The following is a 22451-nucleotide window of genomic DNA, read 5'->3' as shown; positions in this document are numbered from 1 at the left end:
CTAAATTTTTAACAATTCGGTAGAAAAGACCCCACATATAAACACCGGATTTTAAAATAAAAGAGAAAATAAAAAAATGTTATGAAATCTACTAATGTGATGCAATAAATGGTTATTAATGAGAAAAACATAAAGGTTTCTTTTTCTTTTTTTATCCTTCCACTGTCGTCATCATCATCATCATCATCATCATCATTTATTTATATTGTGTCAGCAAATTCCGTAGCACTTTACAACTGGGGCAAATATAATAATAGACAATACTGGGTTATAAGACAGAGAATTAAGAGGGCATTTGTAAACCAGGTGAGGATGCAGATACAGTAGAAGAAGAGGAGGACCTGGCCAGAGCCGGATTTACACCTCATGGGGCCTTAGGCAAGATATCAGTTTGGCCCCCCCTTCACACACACATTGGCCTCTCGCACACTCAGTGGCCCCTCGCACACACAGTGGCCCCTCACACACACATAATACACGCACGCAGTGGCCCCTCACACACACATAATACACGCACGCAGTGGCCCCTCACACACACATAATACACGCACTATTAATATACTACCCTACCCCTCCCCCAACTTACCTTTTTGCCATCTAGGAGATGTGGAGTCTTCATCCCCTTCACACATGGGACGGCACCTGTCATTTGGTGCATGTCCCATGTGACACAGAGGGAGGAGACCAGCCACCACACTAGCTCCGTGTGGCCCCTCCCCCGACCCCCCCATCCCCAACTCGCGGCACCCCCCCCCCTCACCACTCAGGACATAAGCATAATACTAACCCATATCCATCACACATTTCCAAAAGATTGACACTATCCTAACACGTCTCACCGACTTTTTTGGACAATTCTTCACCATTTAACCACTTGCCTCAATGCCATATGTCTCCCTACTGACCCTTTGGCACATGGTTCCTCTCCTTTTCTTATAGCACTTTCCCTCACTCCTGGCCCTCTGCCAAATTTCCTGTGCCAAGCCTTTATACCACAATATTTCAATCTTTATCCTCCCCAAATTTATCCTCCTTATTCTCCCCAAGATTTTTCAATATCCTCCCCAACTTTACCCTGCTTCCTCGATGCTCTCTCCTGCCTCACTGCCCTCTCCTTGCCAAATGCACTTGCTGCCCAAAATCCCTATTTTCCCACTGTCCTTTGCTGCCCCACTGCCCTCTCCAGCCCCAAGGCCCTCTGCTGCCCAAATGTCCTCTATTTCCCAAATGTCTTCTACTGCCCAAATACCCTCTGCTGCCCCACTGCCCATTTGAAGTAAAGGCCAAAAGGTGTTTACATGTAAAGTATGATGAATTCCCACATTTTTTGCAGCCAGATCAGTCTTAGGATTTCTATAAAGAGTAAGAAGAAAGATAAACAAAAGTTGGTACATAGGCAGACATAGTATATGACATAGAAAGGCAGGCAGCACAGTGGCCTAGTGGTTAGCACTTCTGCCTCACAGCACTGCAGTCAAGAGTTCGATTCCCTACCATGGTCTTATCTGTGAGGAGTTTGTATGTCACCCCTGTGTTTGCGTGGGTTTTCTCCGTGTGCTCCGGATTCCTACCACATTCCGACAACATACTAGTAGATTAATTGGCTGCTATCAAAATTGAACCTAGTCTATCTCTGTGAGTGTACATTAGGGAATTTAGACTGTAATCCCCAATGGGGCAGGGACTGATGTGAATGAGTTCTCTGTACAGCGCTGCGGAATCAGTAGCGCCATATAAATAGCTGCTGATTATTATGATAGAAAAACTATGTAAAATCTTTTAATGCACACAACCATAATGCACATGTATGCAAGCATGTAGGAACTATACAACATACAACACACATCATTTGAAATCAGACAAGCATTGGAAATGTCCAGACTTGTGTTAAAATTGTCAAAAATGTATAGAAAAAAAATAAATGAAAATCTGAAACAATTTCAACATTTGCACAAGTATGGCACCATAGTGATCTCCCTCTGGCAGACTTGTATAACGAGATGAGTGTGTGCAGGTGAATAATCTGTTCTCCCAATAGAGGGCGAGGTTGTGAATACTGTGATTGGTCATCACCATGAGTTAGACTAGATCTCGAGCAGGTACTGGCTATATGTCTGACAAGCAGTATATTTATTTGTGCCTCAGAGATGGAATCCGACACATCTGTAGGGAAACGCCTTTATTGGACACTACCTATGTGCACCCGCCACTTTCTCTCCCATCCCCTCTCCGAAATGGCAAGCAGTGTTATCTGTCTGTTGCAAAGCAGGCGCTGCTGTGTTCTGTGACGTATGGTCCGGTTCTGGACCTGCTCAGAGTAATTGTGCGTATTACACATATAAAATTGCCAGATATGCTCCTTTATGAATGAGGCCCTTTGTTTAGTAGCTGCTAACTATAGATGTCACTGATACTGCTCCTCATACAATTCATTCACATTGAAACACTTTGGATTTTAAAACCAAGAAAAACATTTTTATAACTTTTTTTGGGTGAGGGGGGGGGGGGTGCAGCTCAGTCAATGAGCACCCTGTTTATTTGCCCCCTGAGTAGTAGAGATGTCACAGATAATGCCCCTCACACAATTGTATTTAAATTGAAACACTTTGGAATGTAAAAGCAAGAAATACATATATTTTTGGGGTTGTGCTCTTTACAGTCAAAGAGCACCCTGCATTTTTGTCCACTAAATAGTTAATTTGTCACTGATAATGAGATTCTGTCACTCACACAATTGAATTTAGATTTAGACAATTTGGAATATAAAAGCAAGAAATAGATATATATTTTTGGGTGTTCTGCTCACAGTCAATAATTATTATTTATTTGTATAGCAACTGCATGTTACACAGAGAATATTAAATTAATAACATCACCTATTCAGCTTACAGTCTTCGCTATGTAGCGCACACATACACTAGGCTCCATGTTGTCAGAAGCCTACTAACCTACCAGTATGATTGTGGACTGTTGGTGGAATCCTATACAAATTTTACACAGATAGAGGTGTGGTCAGAATGTAAGTCATTAAGGTCCCAGTGCTATGAGGCAGCAATGCTGACCACTGTGTCACCAGAACAGCCCTGAAATAAGCAGTATGTTCATTATAATGATGTTGCATTTATTGCAGTATTTTTTAATACAAATATTACGTTATTTCAATTCAGAAAGTCTCTTTAATAGATGTATTTTCTGCAGGTGATGTAGTATTTTAATCTTTAAAGCTTCTGTCCTTATTCCGTACACAATTGGATTCACAATGAAGGAAGTGAGATAACCAGTGATGGAAAGTGTAACATGAACAGTGACAGACATGGATCCACCATTCAGCCTGTACCTTAGGAAAACAAAAAGAGTTGTAGCTGTAAACACAGAGAATGTGACTATGTGGGATACCAGCGTATGGAAAGCTTTCAGAGACGCGGATCTGGAGATCTTCAGGCAGATCAACACTGTCCTTATGTAGGAATACATAATAATTGGAAGAGTCAACAAAACAATAATAAATGTTCCAATAAGTCCAAAGATATTATTTACTGAGGAATCACCACAAGCCAGTCTGATCAGGGACATATTGTCACAGTAAATGTTATTAATATTTACCCCACAAAACTGGAGGTTTGCTGTCATTATCACAGGAATCAGGACAGCTATAAAGGCAGAAACCCAAATTATAAATATATATATCAGAGCCTTTCTGTTTGTCATCATGGAGGGGTATCTCAAAGGGTGACCCACAGCCAAATAGCGGTCATACGCCATGGTGGTGAAAGTGAATAAATCAGTTGCAAAATAACTCTGGACACAGAATATCTGTGTGAGACATCCAGGAAGAGAAATAGTTGAGGATCCCAACATCAAGTCAATTATAAACTGAGGGAAAATAACTGTGTTTCCAAAAACTCCATTGAGAAGCAGGTTACTTATGAAAATATACATTGGTTGGTGCAGACTTTCTTCAGCCCAAATAACATAGACAATCAGACAGCATAATAACATTGGCATTATATACAGGTTGAGAGATAAGACAGAATACAGGTATCTATATTTCTCCATTTCCAAGAGACCAATAAACACAAAAGAGGTGCTGATTCTAGACAGATTTTCCATCTTCATATCTGCCTCATATTCCAGCAGGGACATAATTACTATCATGTTATGTCCAATTCATCAAGTGTTATGTGACTGAAAGAAAACTTCAGTCTCTGTGGGATAAAGGATTCTGCAGTGACTGTACAGACTGAGATATATGAACACAGTGTTATCTCCACAGCTGCGGAGATCCTTTTATAAACATATTTTAATGAGGATTTCTCTCCCCTATGGGATTTAGTCTCATAAGGTTTCTATGAGATTGTAAACTGACTGAAGTAATATAAAAATATGCATTATTTTTCTGAGATGAAAGATAGAGTGAGAATGGGATTTAAAAAAACAAAACAAAATGGGTCATTTTTGTATTGTATGTAAAATCTGTTATGTGTGAAAATATTTTGATTTAAGGGATATTTTTTTTCTTCTGCAGAATTATTACAAAAACTATACAAGTGAAAGAATAAACAAGCTAAATATATGATTGGACACAGGAGGGGAATTTTATGAAACAGCGATTTGTGTAAATCAATGATTTTTGGCATGATTTTGTTTGATTTTACAATTGCTGAATTTCTCAACGCCAAACCAATAAAATGTTTTAGCAAAAACACAGTTTTTCAAAGCGACCCTTTTTTAAATTGCCATCAAGATTGTTTTAATAGAAAAAAAATAGAGAGCATTGGATACATTAACCTGTGATTACATAACCGCAAGATAACCAGCCAAAGGTAAACACCCCAAAAAAATATGAGGTTGTGACAGGTAAGATAGAAAACATAATGGCAAGATGTTAAACCTTTCCCATCCTTGTGATTGGACTTTGCTATTTAGCATTGGACCCAGACCTCTAGGAGGGGGGGGGGGGGGGGGGGCGGCTCACACTAGGGCCCCCTCTTAGTTTTCTTTCTCGTCCAATTCTCCCATTCCTAACTCTCACCCCCCTCACTGATAATTCTGTCCACTCTCGCAATCCATCAGTCCAAGCATCCTCATCCACATCTCTCTTCTTCCCTCTCTCCTTTTATCCTGTGCTCTCTGGAATGCCAGGTGAGTATATAACTAACTGACCTCCATCCCTCGGCTTGCCATCAGTGAAACCTGATGACTCCACCTCTCTCACTTTTCTCTTTCTCTTGGGCTTCCCACATACCCAGATCGGGAGCCCAACAAGTGGTGTCATTGGAATCCCTCTTTCCACACACTAGACTTTTGTTATGTCCCTCCTTCCCTTTCCCGCTAAACTTCTCAAATAGGTTGTGTACGTTGTTCTCACCTATATTTTCTCCTTTGAGCCCCTATTTGATCCCCTATTACACTTCAATCTGGATTTTACTCCCTCCAATCTTCGAAACCACCACCACTAAAGTTGCTATCAACCTTCTCTCAGTTAAATCGAAGCAAAATGTGTCCCTTCTCATCCTTTTTGACCCCTGTGCTGCATACCATTGACCACCCCATGCTTTTGCAAATTCTCCAATCTACAGGCCTTCACATCACTGTCCTTACCTGGTATTCCACTTTCTCACCAACTGCTCCTTTTTGTTTTATACATTCGACTGCACCTCTCACTCCCTCTTCCCTTTCTTGTCTGTGTTCCCAAATGATCTGTTCTTGGCCGCCCGTCCTTCTCCCTGTACAGCTGCTCCATTGGTGATCTGAAAAACTTCTTTGGCCTCCAGGACCACCATATGCTGATGAAACCCAAATGTATCATTCCTCTCCTATCCTCTATCCCTCCACTGACCTCTATCCTTCTCTCATCGCTTATGTATCCTGCTGCCTCTAGGCCATCTCGTCTTGGATGTCCAAGCACTTTCTTAAATTTAATATTCCTACGACTGAAATCTTAGTCTTTCCCCCCTCAACTCATCCCATCTCCATTACTGTCAAAAACACTACCTTTTTTCGAAAGGGTCATTTAGTGATGATGGGAGATTTCATTTTGACTTTGGACCCTAGACTAGATAAATCCAGAACCCAGAGGTTGACTGGCCCTGATCCTACCCATGGTCCTTCTACTGCTTCCCCATAGATTGTAAGCTTGCGAGCAGGGTTCTCTTACCTCTCTGTCTGTATGTATTACCCAGTATTGTTTTATTAATAATGTTTGTTCCCAATTGTAAAGTGCTGCGGAATTTGCTGGCGCTAAATAAATAAATGTTGATGATGATGCTTTTTGTAAGCTGTTAGTGGAACATAACTTCTGGCGGGTGCAATCTCCGGGTGCACGGGAATACACCTATTATTCTATAGTTCATAATACATATTCTAGGATAGACATGGTTCTGTCAGACAAATGGACACTTCAGCATACTGATTCCATCAATATCCTCCCTATAACATGGTCTGATCATGTCCAGATAGAGTGGTCCTGGAATCTGCAACTCACTAGAGTAACTCCAAGACCTTGGCGTATGCCAGTCTACTTACCTACTTCATTGGGGTCCAGGGTCGCCCTCTCGGATGCATTGTCACAATACACACAGACAAATAACCCAGATGATACTTCCCTTTCAACTCATTGGTGTGCATTGAAGGCAGTTCTTAGAGGAGTAGTTATTTAAATAGGAACCCGTTTAATAAAACAATATCTTCTACGCCAACGAACACTTGAGTCTGACCTGGCTATGTTAGAGCTTCAAAATCAAACAAGCCCCTCTAAATCTCTTCAAAAAGAAATAAATAATTTGAGGAAACGGTTAAATACTATTTTCATATCTTGCATGATATCATCCTTGACTAATCTGCGCCAAAAATTCTATACAATGGGTAATAGAGCCAGTCGTCTCCTAGCCCGAAAATTAAGGGGCAAGCAAGCTAGGAATCAAATTAAAGTCCTTTATGGCTCCAGAGGTACTAAGATATATAATCCTGCGACCATAGCTAACCATTTTGCCAATTACTATGCTAAGCTTTATAACCTAAGGGGTTATAGTGACATTATTAAGCCAACAGATGCCTCCATTTCTGCATTGCTACACCATCTAAATCTTCCCTCGTTAGATGCGGACAGTTTAGAGTCGCTTAGTCTTCCTTGGTCCCAGCGGGAGGTTGAAGACATTATTAAACGTCTCCCATAAGACAAGGCTCCTGGCACGGATTGTTTCACTAACGCATTCTACACCACGTTTGGGGCGGAGGATGGCCCACTTCTCACTATTTTGTTTAATAGCGTTACGGGGGGGGGGGGCAGCTTTCTGTGGAAGCACAGATTATAACTATACCAAAGTCCGGTAAAGATCACTCTAATTGCAAAAATTACAGACCTATAGCGTTGCTTAACACTGACTTGAAAATTTACGCCAGACTTCTTGCTGACAGCCTGAATCCCCTTCTACCACAGTTGATCCATCCAGACCAGGTAGGCTCTGTACCTAGGCCATCAGGCTTCTGATAATACGCGTCACATACTAAATGACGTTGATTTAATGTCTGGGTTTCAAGAGGAAGTTGTTCTGCTTTCGTTAGATGCAGAGAAGGCCTTTGACAGACTCCATTGGAAGTATATGAGGGAAGTATTGCTTAAGTTTGGCTTACAAGGAAGGGTCCTACATTCTATATTAGCCTTATATCAGGGATCCTCTGCAAAAGTAATTAGCAATGGTTTTTATCCACATCATTCCCCATCACTAATGGTATCAGGCAGGGGTGCCCTCTCTCCCCCTTAATGTATGTCCTGGTCAAGGAACCCCTGGCCCATACAAGCTGTTGATTTTCCAGGTATCACTATCCACTCATATAGACATAAGGAATCTTTATTTGCTGATGATGTCTTCCTGTTTGTAACCAACCCATGGACCTCGTTGTTAACCTCGAAGCATATCTTAAACCGCTACAGCGGGGCCTCATTTTATAAACTGAACATTACTAAATCCGAGGCCCTTTCTATTAACATACCGCCAACCTCACTTCTGAACCTACAAAAGAAATCTCCTTTTGTGTGGGTTAACGAGTCTCTTTGCCATATTTAGGCATCATATTCCCCCCTCTTTATCTATGGTGTTCGAGCTAAAAATTGGATTGACCTCGAGGTGTCCTGTTTGGGCCGTATAGCGCCATTTAAAATGATGTTGTTACCAAAACTTATGTATATTTTCCGAACTATTCCATACATTGTACCAAAATGAATGATGGTTCGGTTTCACACTCTGATGATGACATATATATATGGAGACAGAAACGCCCCCTTCTCACTCACAAGCGCATGTTCCTACCGAAGTCGTGGGGTGGCTTATTGCTTCCTAATTTAACATATTATCAGGATGCTTCTATATTGAATCATTTACGAGATTGGTCGCTACCTCATGCTGCTAAGCCATGGCTTGATATTGAGAGGGCCTTGTGCGCAAATTATCCCTTGCCAGATCTTCTCTGGACTTCCAAATCCGACCGCCCCTCGGTCATCTATAAATTACTCTTTATCTTGGACGCCTTGCGGGTATGGGACAGAGTCATTGGGTCCCATACAAAGTTTGCACTTCCCTCCCGTAATCTCTCTCTCCAAGCACTGTCAAAACTTATTCTGGATCTGAACATTACTATATGGAGAGATAGAGGGATAGCCTCCTTGTCCGAGATGTTTGCCCAGACCCTTTTTGTCCCCTTTGCTTTGCTTAGGGATAGATATAATCTGTCTTCATCAGTTATTTAAATATCTGCGAATTAGACACTGGGTGGGGACAACCTCTAGAAATCCCTTTGTATTCCTCTTTGTTTTTCCCCTTTAAGTGTATTTGTCGTCCCCTTTCTGAATTTCTGTACCCCATATAATTTTGAAAACTTTAATAAAAATTATTGAAGATAAAAAAAACACTACCTTCTTTATTGGCCCTTGTTGAAGGATTTTCACCTCCTTATGGGTTTCAATCTCCTTAATATTCTGGCAAATGTATGTATGACCATTTAATACCGTTATATATATGACTATCACCGTCAACCAACTCCTCGCAAAAGGTATTTCTAAATTAACCCAAGAAGCATCATTCTTATATTCCCTTATATCGAGAGACTTCAAGAATAAGCACAACAAGATATAACTTCATTTAAAGTGCGTTGTATTATATTATAGAACAATGAACAGCGTAACAATATTTTACACAAAATATAGATTTTGTGTCATACATCATTCTTATTGCCTGTAATATACATATATATGTAATTGTGTGTGTGTTGACTAACTCTTATCTAAAGGTGTGTGTGTGTGTGTGTGTGTGTGTGTGTGTGTGTGTGTGTATGTATTAAGCTATATGTATGTGAATGTATTGTGTAGTGAAGGGGGAGGGGAGAATCCAGACAAACATGCACACCTCACTCAAGTCCAACGGACATTTTTAAACACAAGGTTACAACCAGATCAATCTGCACTCCTTTCCCTTTGAACCAACAGTACAACAAAACGTTACATTTAACAATCTGATCATTTTTCCCAGTGAGGGAAGGATGGTGTTATTAAAGTAATTCTATCGTTTGCAAATAAGCATTGCCCAAGCGATTGTATTGTGTTTCCAAGACACAAAGTAAATTATTTTAGCAGATGCAAAGTTTAACAGTTCAATACATGATTATAATATAATACAGTACAGCCAATACCAAAAGATAAATACATACCGCGCTCGCTTGCGCTCACAATGCGCTCCCACAGGTACCAGTGGAGAGTAGTTCACTCCAGAATACTGTGATCAGAATGACTGAAACCCAGTAGGAGCACAGCTATATTATATACACTCAGTGTTACAGAGAGAACAATGCAGATGACGTGGCTTGCTTCTATAGGTCCAGACTTCAGGTGGGTCCAATGTAAACAGGTCATAGGCTAGTTCAAACAACCCCCTCTAAGGCTGAGGGTCAACATTCCAGATGATTCTCCCGCCCAGAAACCAGTTTTGTACGATCTCTACGGCGAATGAACCGGACAACTGCTGATGAATAGGGGATTAAAACAATATCAGACTTGACACATTTCCTATAACCTGAACCTTAAATAAATCAATATTAACCAATATACTTTCATTCATCCAATTATACGACTTCGACAGTTCCACCCTTTGATAGTATAATAAACTATCACCTTAAAGATTTTATATGCAGTACCACGTTTCATTGCTCTGTAATGCAAGTCCCCGTTGGTGTATGACCATGAGGTTTGTAGATCTAAACAAGTTATCATAAGAGAGTCTTAATCCTCAAAACAATTTCTTCTTTTACTATAGACCGTATACCTCTGGAGCTTGGAGATAACCTTTTTTGTATGCCCCTCAAGGGTACAATAAAACATGTAATACATTATTTAGAGGGGTACAGAGTACAATAGAACATGTATCATCAATACAGAATACTCTACTACAGTTGTTTTTGTCTAACAGGTTCATCCGACCAACACAGGTCTTTAAGCTCAGACAACATTTAAACATTTCACGTTCACCAATAACATCATAAACCTGAGTTACAATATAAATTCCAATAATATCAACATTTCTTTTCTTCAGCCCTTGTGGGCGGGCTATTGTCTGCTCGTTCTTCCCAGTCTCCCAATACTCAAGTTTCTTTGTACGTGAAACAGTGATCGGCTTGCCAAATATTGTGAGACTCCAGACTAAGGGACCTAGGTGTCATACTTTTCCCCTAGTTACCTCCCACCCATAATTCGGGTGCCTCAGAAATATTTAGTGGAAACAGAACTAGTCCTACTTGATATAACCACTGAGGCACGTGAGAGCACACCCAGCACTTTTTGGTCTACAACCTTACCCATCCAAGAATTATAATCATTCTCAAGGATGCCTACTCAAGTCCGAATATTATTGGACTGGCATCACTGGATGTACCTCTCTTCAACTATGGGGTCGACGTACTTACAGACATAATACTACTCAGACAATAGCCCCTCACACTTTCTCCAAGCTCCAAGGTTTCCAAATTTCCTTTACCCCTGAATTGAATAGAGTAATTGGCTGGACCGATTGTGCTACTAACTTCTCCTTCATCTCCAATTCCTCAATATCATTACCTGAACCAGCCTCTGTCACCTGTCAACAATCAAAAGAATTGACCGTCCTGAAAAGAGAATGTGATGAGAGAAACATAGAACAGAAAAACTACAACTTCATGCTGGACAACTGTCTTAGCCTTTGGCTCAGGTGCTACTAACTGCATTTGAGGCCTCCCAAAACAGATTCATGAGTGTACTTGGACCCTTCTCTGAGTGTTGGCCCCTCTGCAGTGGGTGAAATGGGCACCAGTGTGTCTCTGCTACCCTTGAAGTCATGATGCTGGTAGTCTACACCTGGTACCTGTCTGTCAAATAACCTGAGCCTAGGAAATTACTGTTCCACAACTTACTCTCCGGTCCAACATCCTGACAGTTAGTGTGACTTTTCAGGAAACAGTGTTTTGTACGTTCTCGGTTGCTGTCTCACCGTTTACCTTTCCTCTTAAGGTCTAAACTAGTCTCTTAGTTAGAAACTTATCCCAAGAGGGGTCAAGAACATTTCAAAAGTCAACAGGTTAAGAGGCAGCCCAGGAGTGATCTTGATAGTGGGGAAGGACTAGTGGCTAAAGCTATCAGCCACTTTAATCAAGTTCCAACTCTCATTCTATTCAATTCGTTCTACTTAGTACTGTTACTTTATGTTCACACTGGCTTGTGGTTAATCAAAAGTATGTAATTTGTTACCACTACTCATACATTATACATTTATTATAAATAACACGAATACCCCTATCACTTATTATAACTCTAGGGCTATCACATTGAATAATAAAAGTTTTGAGTATGACACAATAATACATTAGACACATTTCAATAAACCTTTAACCAGATATATTTCATCGGTACACCAGTGTATACTTGAGAATCCTGCAAGGTGGTAATTGGATGACGTGGATTTGTTTTACCTGGAGAAAAACTCATCTGCAGGAGGGATATGGGATGGCTCTATTGGTATCATTTTCCTGACATTCTCTTAATCAAGATAGGATGTTGCTGTCCTACTAGCTTGAGAAGAAACGTCTGGTACACCCCAATATGCTCTTACCAGCTTGCACATACCTTCTGTACCCAGCTGAGCCAGACCATGCGCTGCCTCCGCTGGGTCTGGAAGATACACTCCGGGAGCTACTGGGCTACCTTGTCCATCTCTCCAGAGTCCACCAGACTCCTCACCACATCTCTTCACCTTCCAGACAGTTCATTCTTCAGGTAACACAAATCTTCATATATTAACTAATATGTGCATTGTGTGTGTGTGTGTTCACATTTTAAAACAATACAACGAAAAACAAAACAAAACATAAATTTGTCAGCTGTCACATAAAACCCTGCTGTCTATTTGACAGCTATTTTCGCCCTGGTGTGACAGCCATGTATGGTCGTGTGTGTAAGTGTGGACTTTACTAGCAGCTACTTCAGTTGGTAGCTGTGTCACTGTATAAAGTCCTCTATGTAGTGTCCTACTCGTGCTGGTATAAAAAAAAAATTTTTCAGTCAACTCAATGTCGCCCCCTAGACTAGAAAAATGCTGAAGACCAATGTATATCAATCGATTTTCCCTCTGCCAACTCACATGCCATTCTCAGTACCTCACATTCAGCTTCTTGACTAAGTGAGAAGGGCAAAGGGGTCTATCTCTATAACACTTTCTTCAAATATAACAGTATGCAGTACATGTCTGTCCAACAGTGAAAAAATATAAAACACGAAAATTCTACATTTTCTAGGGTTTCACATTATGTTGTATCTTGTGGCAAAAATCCTACTCCAATGTTCTACACAGAGATGCCTATCTGTATGCCTAACCTCTAGCGATCTCTCCTCCCTTTGTGCATAAATATAAAGGCACATTTTGTACAGAAGGCAAAAAGCAGATATGCAAGCTAAAAAACAACATGAATCATATTTCCACAACAAAAAACTTTTTTGCTTAAAAACCAGCATTTTCTATACATATAACACCAAACCCCTAACTGTTTCTGTGACTTGTGTCAATCTAGTGTGTGTATCCCTGAGTCCGTCTTATGTAAAAAAAAAATTCTTAGCCCCATTACTGAGACCATGTCTACATCTTTTTGTATCTCTATACAAGAGAAGAGAGAGAGATACTAGCATAGATGTAAAGAATGAGGAAATAAGAGAGCAACAAATAATAAGAATACAAAGATGTGAATACAAGAGTTTAAAAACAAACAGACATGCAGAAAGGGAGATTTTACAGCAAACATGACAGCTGGATTGGACACTATGGGAAAATGGCTGTTTTCATTCCACTAATCCCTTTAGCTATTCACCAAACTATCACCCCTCCCCATACTTGACTAGAGGGTCTTACATCAACCGTGCAATCCAGTGTCATCCGTCATTTTGTTCATTAAGGACTCAGTATCACCATAACTACATACCTTTCCAACGGACTTCCTGACTTATAATAGAGAAATGAAAGATTAACTCTTAGTGACTCATACGTATCTGAAATACATAAAACAATATTTTGGAACAAAGCATGTACATACTTCATTTTTGAATAATGATTCTCAGCCAAACAAATTTTCATGATTCACTGCAGCCTAAAACAAAGAGTGTTCCAATGATCCATTGTTAATTTGTCTCTAAAGAGTAATTTTTCTATTTCTCTATCTCACCCCCTTAAGCGCTAAGTCTATAATTCTTTCGTCTACCCTTATCTGTGAGAAGAAAAGACAAGATAGTTATCTTTAAACAGCAAATGAAACAAACATTTTCATTCTTTACAATCGGCCAGCGATCAGGAAAGCAAACATGTGACAACATAAAACAAACAAGCAAAATCAACAAAGTATTACTTTTAAATCAGTTTCTTTCTAAACCTGCACACTAATACTTACCACAGATTAACATTTACCTTGCTTGGTTGTAGGACTACAGATATGACCTGACTTCTTGAGTTGACTATAGTTCTCCCTCAAAACATGTACTGCTGTGAGGTGTGCAGGTGCCTGTTGGAAAACCTCTGAGACTTGTGTGCGCCTTCTTTGCGGGTGTTTATGTGACCCTCCTCTAGGATTGTGTTTTTCTTTTCTGCAATCCTATATAATATGTCTTTCTTCTTTGCAATTGAAACACTTCAGAGATTTCTGTTTCTTTCGTCCCTTATAGTGGTTATTACAAATCTGAAGTTGTGAATGTAATCTTTCTAAAGCCTGGATACGCATCATCATTAGCCTATCACACTGTGCTTTTCCCATTTTCATATATTTTTATCATGTTCCACGGCATGCTCTCTAATTGCATTTACCGTGAGACCTCTCCAATTAGGGAAAGAGGTTTGTATCCAGGTTCTTAAATCCTCCTGGAGACCGTCCATTAGTACTGCAACAGCTACCTCCCTATGATGTGGATTTTCCCTTATATTTGGTATCACTGTGTACTTAATCATGGGCACTAGAGCCCTAGCGAAATAGTCAGTTGTAATCTCACTACCTTTTTGTTTAATAGTGAAAATTTTTACCCATTCCACTATCACAGCAAAATATATGGCCAACTGTGTGATTATACGTCTAATATTTTCCTGATTATCATCCTCGGTTAAGGATTTATCTTCCTCTAACATACAATCCTTAATGAACTTTTGTATATCAGTATCGAGAGGAAGACAGGCTCTAAATACCACTCGCCAATCTTTATTAGTAGGCTCATGTGCATTACCTAAATGTCTAATAAATTTCTGGCACTTGGCCAAATCTTTTCTAGGATCAGGGCAATCAGACATAATTATAATTCTACCAACCATCCACTTAACCCCTCATCCACTCGGCTTGTTCTCCCTCCTCTCCCCTGGTCCCTTTTTCTCCATTGCATCACTGCCTCCCTTCGTGCCTGTTTTGTCCACCCTCCCTTAGGATGTACGCTCGTATGAGCAGGGCCCCTCTCCCCTCCTGTCTTCATACCGACTCTTCTGCTCCTCCCTCACTCCATATGTCTGCCCAGAGTTTCCGAAGCATTGGTACTTAGTGTTTATTGTTCTGTGATGTTTTACCCTGTATGGTCTACTGTTCGTATTATGTAAGGCGCTGCGAAAACCCTGTGGCGCCCAACAAATAAATGATAATAATAATAATAATAATAATTGTAAACAGTTCCGTCCTAGTCCATGGAAAATGCGTTACTACATGCTTTATGGGAACTACACCATCTCTGTCCGCCTTCCCATTGGGAACTACCAAATCACTAAATCCTGAACTAGTTGCTGGAATTGCTGTTGCAGTACAATGAATGTCCCCTTTTCCATTAATTCCTATATTATTCTCACCAATTTCAGCCGCTTCCCCTGCTTTTGGAACCGTTCCCTTTCCTTGTCCGTGTACTGTTTCTTGTGTGTTACTGGCATGGGCAATGGCTGAAATGACGGTGGGTACATTTTCTTCTTCTAAAACATTACTCTCATCATAACTTAAGACATCATACAAATTATCCATTAAATTTTTAACATTTTTGGTATTGGCTGTACGTACCGCCCCGACCACATTTGTTGGGGGCGCGCTTGCGCTTAGTTCTCCACGCTTTGCAATGCACACTTCCGGAATGCTTGTTTCCGGTACGCTTACTTCCGCTGAACACGCGCTTCTTTGCCACGTGTACCCTTCTTGTTGCCACAATTTTAAACAGTCATTATGTTCAATTCTTGTTTTTGTTGATTCAATCAACAGCACTTTATTTCTAACATTATTTAACACCTCTGAGTCAAAACTACCTATGTTTGGGAAAGGTTTCACACACTCCTGGGTCATCTTGACCCATTTGTCGCAGTATGCCGTTATATACGCACCATATTTATTTAGGGATGTGCACCGGCGACTTTTGAGGTCTCGTGTTTTGTGTTTTGGATCCGGATTTTCGTTATTTTTGAGGTTCGGATTTGTCTCGCAAAACACTTGACGAAAGGTCTCGGTTCGGATTTAAGGTATTGGATTCGGATTTTTTTTGAAAAAAACATAAAAAGTTTAAAAATCAAGTTTTTGGGCTTATTTTCACTCCTAGGCTATTATTAACCTCAATAACATTCAATAACAAGCATTTCCACTAATTTACAGTGTATTCTGAACACCTCACAATATAGTTATTAGTCCAAAACGTTGCAACAAGGTATCTTTCTGGACTGCGTAGAGGAGTATGTCACCACAATATATATTAAAAACCCTGAACTTTTATGATTCGCACCAATAATTGTACCTGGACTGCGTAGAGGAGTGGGTCACCACAATATATTAAAAACCCTGAACTTTTATGAATCGCACCAATAAATGTACCTGGACTGCGTAGAGGAGTGGGTCACCACAATATCTTAAAAACCCTGAACTTTTATGAATCGCACCAATAAATGTACCTGGACTGCGTAGAGGAGTGGGTCACCACAATATATATAATAAGAAAACCATCAACTTGTTTGATTCGCACCAATAAATGTACCTGGACTGCGTAGAGGAGTGGGTCACCACAATATATTAAAAACCCTGAACTTTTATGAATCGCACCAATAAATGTACCTGGACTGCGTAGAGGAGTGGGCACTGGGCACCACAATAAAATATATAAAAAACCTTCAACAGGTCTGCATTACACTACACATACGGCTGCTCCTCCATCCTCTCCATCATATACATGTTGGAGTTTTAGCGTGTGACAACCTCTTGTTTTTGATAATGTCAGTGCATTTTGAATATTTTTCAATTTGCCCCACACCACTGAATGTACTTTATCTATGATACGCATCTATCTATCTTGACTGCGTAGTGTGGTGGCCCCGGTACACAATTTGGTACCGGGGCCACAATAAAATAAATACACCCTCCACGTGTCAGAATTCCACCAAACAAGTATCTGGACTGCGTAGTGGGGTGGCCCCGGTACCCAACTTGATACCGGGGCCACAATAAAATAAATACACCCTCCACGTGTCAGAATTCCACCAAACAAGTATCTGGACTGCGTAGTGGGGTGGCCCCGGTACCCAACTTGATACCGGGGCCACAATAAAATAAATACACCCTCCACGTGTCAGAATTCCACCAAACAAGTATCTGGACTGCGTAGTGGGGTGGCCCCGGTACCCAACTTGATACCGGGGCCACAATACCTCCTCCAAACATGCTACAGACAATTCGTCATTGACAGACCCCAGACAGACAGGGTCGTAGTGTTATTGTTTGACTTTGTAAACCCAAAAAAATGTCCCTGTTGCACTTGCACATAGTCGTGCAATGAAGACTGACTTTTTCATTTAAAGGCACGATCTTTCAAGTGTAGTGTTTGTAAGTCTAAGTCATATTATACTTTTGGTAAAATTTGTTTTTTTTGTTCCTCTTTATGGTAATTAATTAGTAATAGAATTAAAGTAGGAAATAGAATTAAATAGAATTAAAGTAGGAAATAGAGTGGTATAGAGTTGTAGTGTGGTATAGATAGAGTGGTCCACACAATATAATAATAAAACCCTCAACTGGTCTGAATTCCACCAAACAAGTATCTTGACTGCGTAGTGTGGTGGCCCCGGTACACAATTTGGTACCGAGGCCACAATATAATTTAAAAACCCTCCACGTGTCGGAATTCCACCAAACAAGTATCTGGACTGCATAGTGGGGTGGCCCCGGTACCCAATTTGATACCGGGGCCACATTACCTCCTCCAATTTCCAAGTGTAGTGTTTATAACATCTTAACACTACACTAATTCTAGCACGTCAAAACCTCTTGTTTTAAATAATGACAGGGCATTTAACTTTTGATTTAATTTATTGAATTTGTTGGCATTTTCTTTTACTTTTTGAACATGGCAAACGACTGTTGAATGGTCACATAATGCCAAAAAAAAAGGTGCAAGATGGAATTGTCCTTGGGCCCTCCCACCCACCCTTATGTTGTTGAAATAGGACATGCACACTTTAACAAACCAATCATTTCAGCGACAGGGCCTACCAAACAACTGTGGCTGAAATGATTGCTTTGTTTGGGCCCCCACACCAATAAAACAATTCATCTCTCCCTGTACAAACTAAACAGGCTCTACTGAGGAAAGATGTCGTCCTTATCCTCAACCTCTGATTCCTCTCCCCCTACAGTGTGTACTTCCTCCTCCTCACACATTATCAATTCGTCCCCGCTGGACTCCACAACCACAGTCCCTCTGTACTGTCTGGAGGGCAGTGCTGTACTTCATTGAGGAATTGATTATTCATTTTTATAAACATCATTTTTTCAACGTTGTGAGGAAGCAACCTCCTTCGCCGCTCACTGACCAGGTTCCCCGCTGCACTAAAAACTCTTTCCGAGTACACACTGGAGGGGGGACAACTCAGTTAAAAAATAGAGCCAGTTTGTACAGGGGCTTCCAAACTGCCTTTTGGAGTTCTACCACGTCACTACCTCTAGTTAATTTAGATTGCAAGGCTTGTAAATATAAATACTTTGAAGATAAAAAAAAAGCAGGCTGCACAGACTGTGGAGCTAGAAAGTGAAATTAAATGGACCACGTTACTTTGGTGGCTATCTATGCCCCCCCCCCCCCGCCCTACACTTGTAGTTGAATATAAATAAAGCAGCCTGCATAGACTGTAGAACTAGCAATTCAAATATACAAAGAAATGGACAAAGGCAGTTTGGTATCTGTCTGCATCAGATCCCCTCTCCACTAGGAGTAAAACAGAAAACTTTTCAGCCGTTATATAATCTAGAATATAAATAGAAATTGAGAAATGCAATTTGGTATCTGTCTGCATCATAATCATCAACATCCTCCTCAGCGCCAGCTACATCAATATCCTCCTCCCAGTGCACAACATTCACACCTTCATTAGCCAAATCTGTAACTGGACTGTGGGTGATCCTTCCAGCATATGCAGAGGGCGTGCTGCAAATGCTGGATGGAGTCACCTCTTCCCGTACAGTGATGGGAAGGTCAGGGTTCACAACCAACAACACCCTTGGACTCGCCTTGGGGATTTGTGATGTCATCTGTTTAGAAGGCAGAGTTCTTTGCTGTTTTGTTGTTGTTGCTGACAGCATAACTCTCTTAAATTTTTTGTAGGGGGGGGAGGAGGGCTTTGATCCTTGGGTGAAGTTGGACCACTAGTCATGAACACGGGACAGGGCCTAAGCCGTTCCTTGCCACTACTTGTCGTAATTGGCATATTGCCAACTTTACGTTTCTCCTCAGATGATTTTAAGTTTCTTTTTTTGCTGTTTTTTGAGAACTTGGGCTTTTTGGATTTTACATGCCCTGTACTAGGAGATTGGGCATCGTGCTTGCCAGACGACGTTGATGGCATTTCATCGTCTATGTCATGACTAGTGGCAGCAGCTTCAGCATTAGGAGGAAGTGGGTCTTGATCTTTCCCTACTTTATCCTCCAAATTTTTGGTCTCCATTATATGTAGCACAAGATACTGCAGAATGTGTGAACTTGGTAATATTGCAGTACCAATGGACTTATAATGCTGGATTGGTTTTGCAAATTTGGTTATAATTATTATATATTTTTTTTTTTTTTTAATTTTTTATTTTTTTTTACTTTTTTTTTATTTTTTACAAACTTGGGAATAATGGGGAAATAACTATGCCCTTAGAAGCACAGAGCACAGGACACAGCACCACTGGACTGAACAGGACACGGCACAGGACCCAGCAGCACTACGGAACTCAGCAGGACAGAGCACAGGACACAGCACCACTGGACTGATACTGCAGAATGTGTAAACTTTGTAATATTGCAGTACCACTGGACTTTTACTGCTGAATGTGTGAACTTGGTAATATTGCAGTACCAATGGACTTATAATGCTGGATTGGTTTTGCAAATTTGGTTATAATTATTATATATTTTTTTTTTTTTTTAATTTTTTATTTTTTTTTACTTTTTTTTTATTTTTTACAAACTTGGGAATAATGGGGAAATAACTATGCCCTTAGAAGCACAGAGCACAGGACACAGCACCACTGGACTGAACAGGACACGGCACAGGACCCAGCAGCACTACGGAACTCAGCAGGACAGAGCACAGGACACAGCACCACTGGACTGATACTGCAGAATGTGTAAACTTTGTAATATTGCAGTACCACTGGACTTTTACTGCTGAATGTGTGAACTTGGTAATATTGCAGTACCAATGGACTTATACTGCAGGATTGGTTGTGAAAATTTTGTGGTAATTAAAAAATATTAAAGTAGTTTTTGGTATTTTATAAAAAAAAAAAATTTTTATTTTTTTAAACACAGGGGAATATTGGGGAAATAACTATGCCCTTAGAAGCACAGAGCACAGGACACAGCACCACTGGACTGAACAGGACACAGCACAGGACCCAGCAGCACCACTGACCTCAGAAGGACAGAGCACAGCACACAGCACCACTGGACTGATACTGCAGAACACAGCACAGCACAGCACAGCACAGCACAGCACAGCACAGCACTAAACAGCACAGAACTAAACAGCACAGAACTAAACAGCACAGAACTAAACAGCACAGAACTAAACAGCACAGAACTAAACAGCACAGAGGACCACCTAACACACCCTCCCTCTACCCTGATCAATGCCCGAGTGAAGATGGCGGCGACTAGCGGGGAATTTATAGGATCCGAGTATCGCGAGATCCGACAACGGGATTATGAGTCAGAGCCTCAGTTTCACTTTTGAATTTGGCGCCAATACCCGGATCTGTCTCGGATCCGACTCGGATCCGCAACGTTCGGGTGGGCTCGGATTTCAGAAATCCGAGCGCGCTCATCCCTATATTTATTATGCATAACATACTTTGCTGCACCAACCGGCCATTCATTTGGCAGCACACAATTGGCCATGTCTTCTTGGCCCTGGACGATTTCAACAGGTACGTCTCTTTAAAAATATCAATGCCTTTCCTAGTTTGAGTACTTTACCACTGTTAGCAACCGATATCAATCAAGAATATCAGTGGTTGCAGCGTATTTCCTCCCACATCTACCAAGTCACAATCAAGGCTGCACAAAATCAACCATGCGGTCCGATCGTACTGCTTACAGATACTGACTATCAGTAAGCTTTGCGATTACTATTGGGAATGCCGCGAAAAACCTGTTATTTTCGCTTCAAGTATACCTGCCATGTATACTCTGTGGTGTCTCTTTATCCCCTGTTCTTTGTTAGAACAGAACACCACTTCACACAAAGGTTTCTTTATATCCTGTTCACACTTAGGACAGAACTTTTGTTGTCAGGTCACCTTTTTTACCATGTCTCGTCAAACACAGTGTCACCTCGTCAGACACACCTGAACCGTAGCGCTATCTCTTTTCAACTGTATACAACGCTTTCCTGTCTAATTTCAACAGTACTTAAATTCTGGATACAACGCTTTCCTGTCTAATTTCAACTGTACTTGCGATTTCTCGCATACACACACACAACCTTTTGTTTTCTGTACAGAAAATAGATTTCCCAAACAATAGTAATATATTTTAAGAGACTTTAACAAGTGATTATACTATGCATGTATAACAGACTATGAACATGATTGTTTAAACACGTGGCAATAATACCGGAAGTACACTTACGCTAGGCAGGAAGTACACATACCCTATGCAATGCATTACCTTTGAAAACGCAAAACGACAATAAAAATAAACATTTTTTTTTTCTTTCTTGTCCCTAGATTCAAGTTAGCGTTCCTTCAGATTATGCAACAATGGACATTCGGTTTCGCAACACAGAGTGAACAAAAGGTTTTGAGGGTCAACATTCCAGATGATTCTCCTGCCTAGAAACCAGTTTAAGCTAGTCTATGTACACATTACAGTCAGTATAACTTTAAGTATTTATTCCCTAACATCACTAACTAGAGTATGCAATGTGCGATCTTTTCGTCGAATGAACCGGACAACTGCTGATGTATAGGGGACTAAAAATGATATCAGACTTGACTCATTTCCTATACCCTGAACCTTAAATAACACTAAAGTGTACATATAATCTTAATATATAAACTAATATAAACTAAATACCATCTGCTCATAAATCACTGTATAACGGAACCAAATATGAATATGAATTATATAAATAACTAAATGTTGTAATGCAAGTGTGTGCGTGCGTATTTTACCGTGCATCCGCAGTATGCCACGTGTAGCATGGCATACTGAGTGCAATCACACAATAAAACAATATTAACCAATATACTTTCGTTCATTCAATTATAGGACTTCAACAGTGTGTTCCCAATCAGTGTGCTAATTCAATTGTAGTTGAATCTGTTATATGTTATAAAATGAAGCATAAATAATAGATTATTTATGTACTCTTCATCATTCCCCCTGATGTCAGTTGTCTGTCATTACAGTTAGACTGACA

At 40.4% G+C, this 22451-nt stretch overlaps 1 protein-coding gene across 1 annotated transcript; it reads right to left on the bottom strand.

Annotated features, from left to right (window-relative positions):
• Window positions 1-3153: 3153 nt before the first annotated feature.
• On the bottom strand, window positions 3154-4143 carry LOC142140560 (olfactory receptor 4B13-like). The gene has a single exon (XM_075198271.1). It carries the CDS (start codon window positions 4141-4143, stop codon window positions 3154-3156), a length of 990 nt encoding a protein of 329 aa, XP_075054372.1.
• Window positions 4144-22451: the final 18308 nt, after the last annotated feature.

This window comes from Mixophyes fleayi, chromosome 2, assembly GCF_038048845.1.
Source record: "Mixophyes fleayi isolate aMixFle1 chromosome 2, aMixFle1.hap1, whole genome shotgun sequence".
NCBI lineage: Eukaryota > Metazoa > Chordata > Amphibia > Anura > Limnodynastidae > Mixophyes > Mixophyes fleayi.
This window is presented reverse-complemented; position numbering and strand designations above follow the sequence as displayed.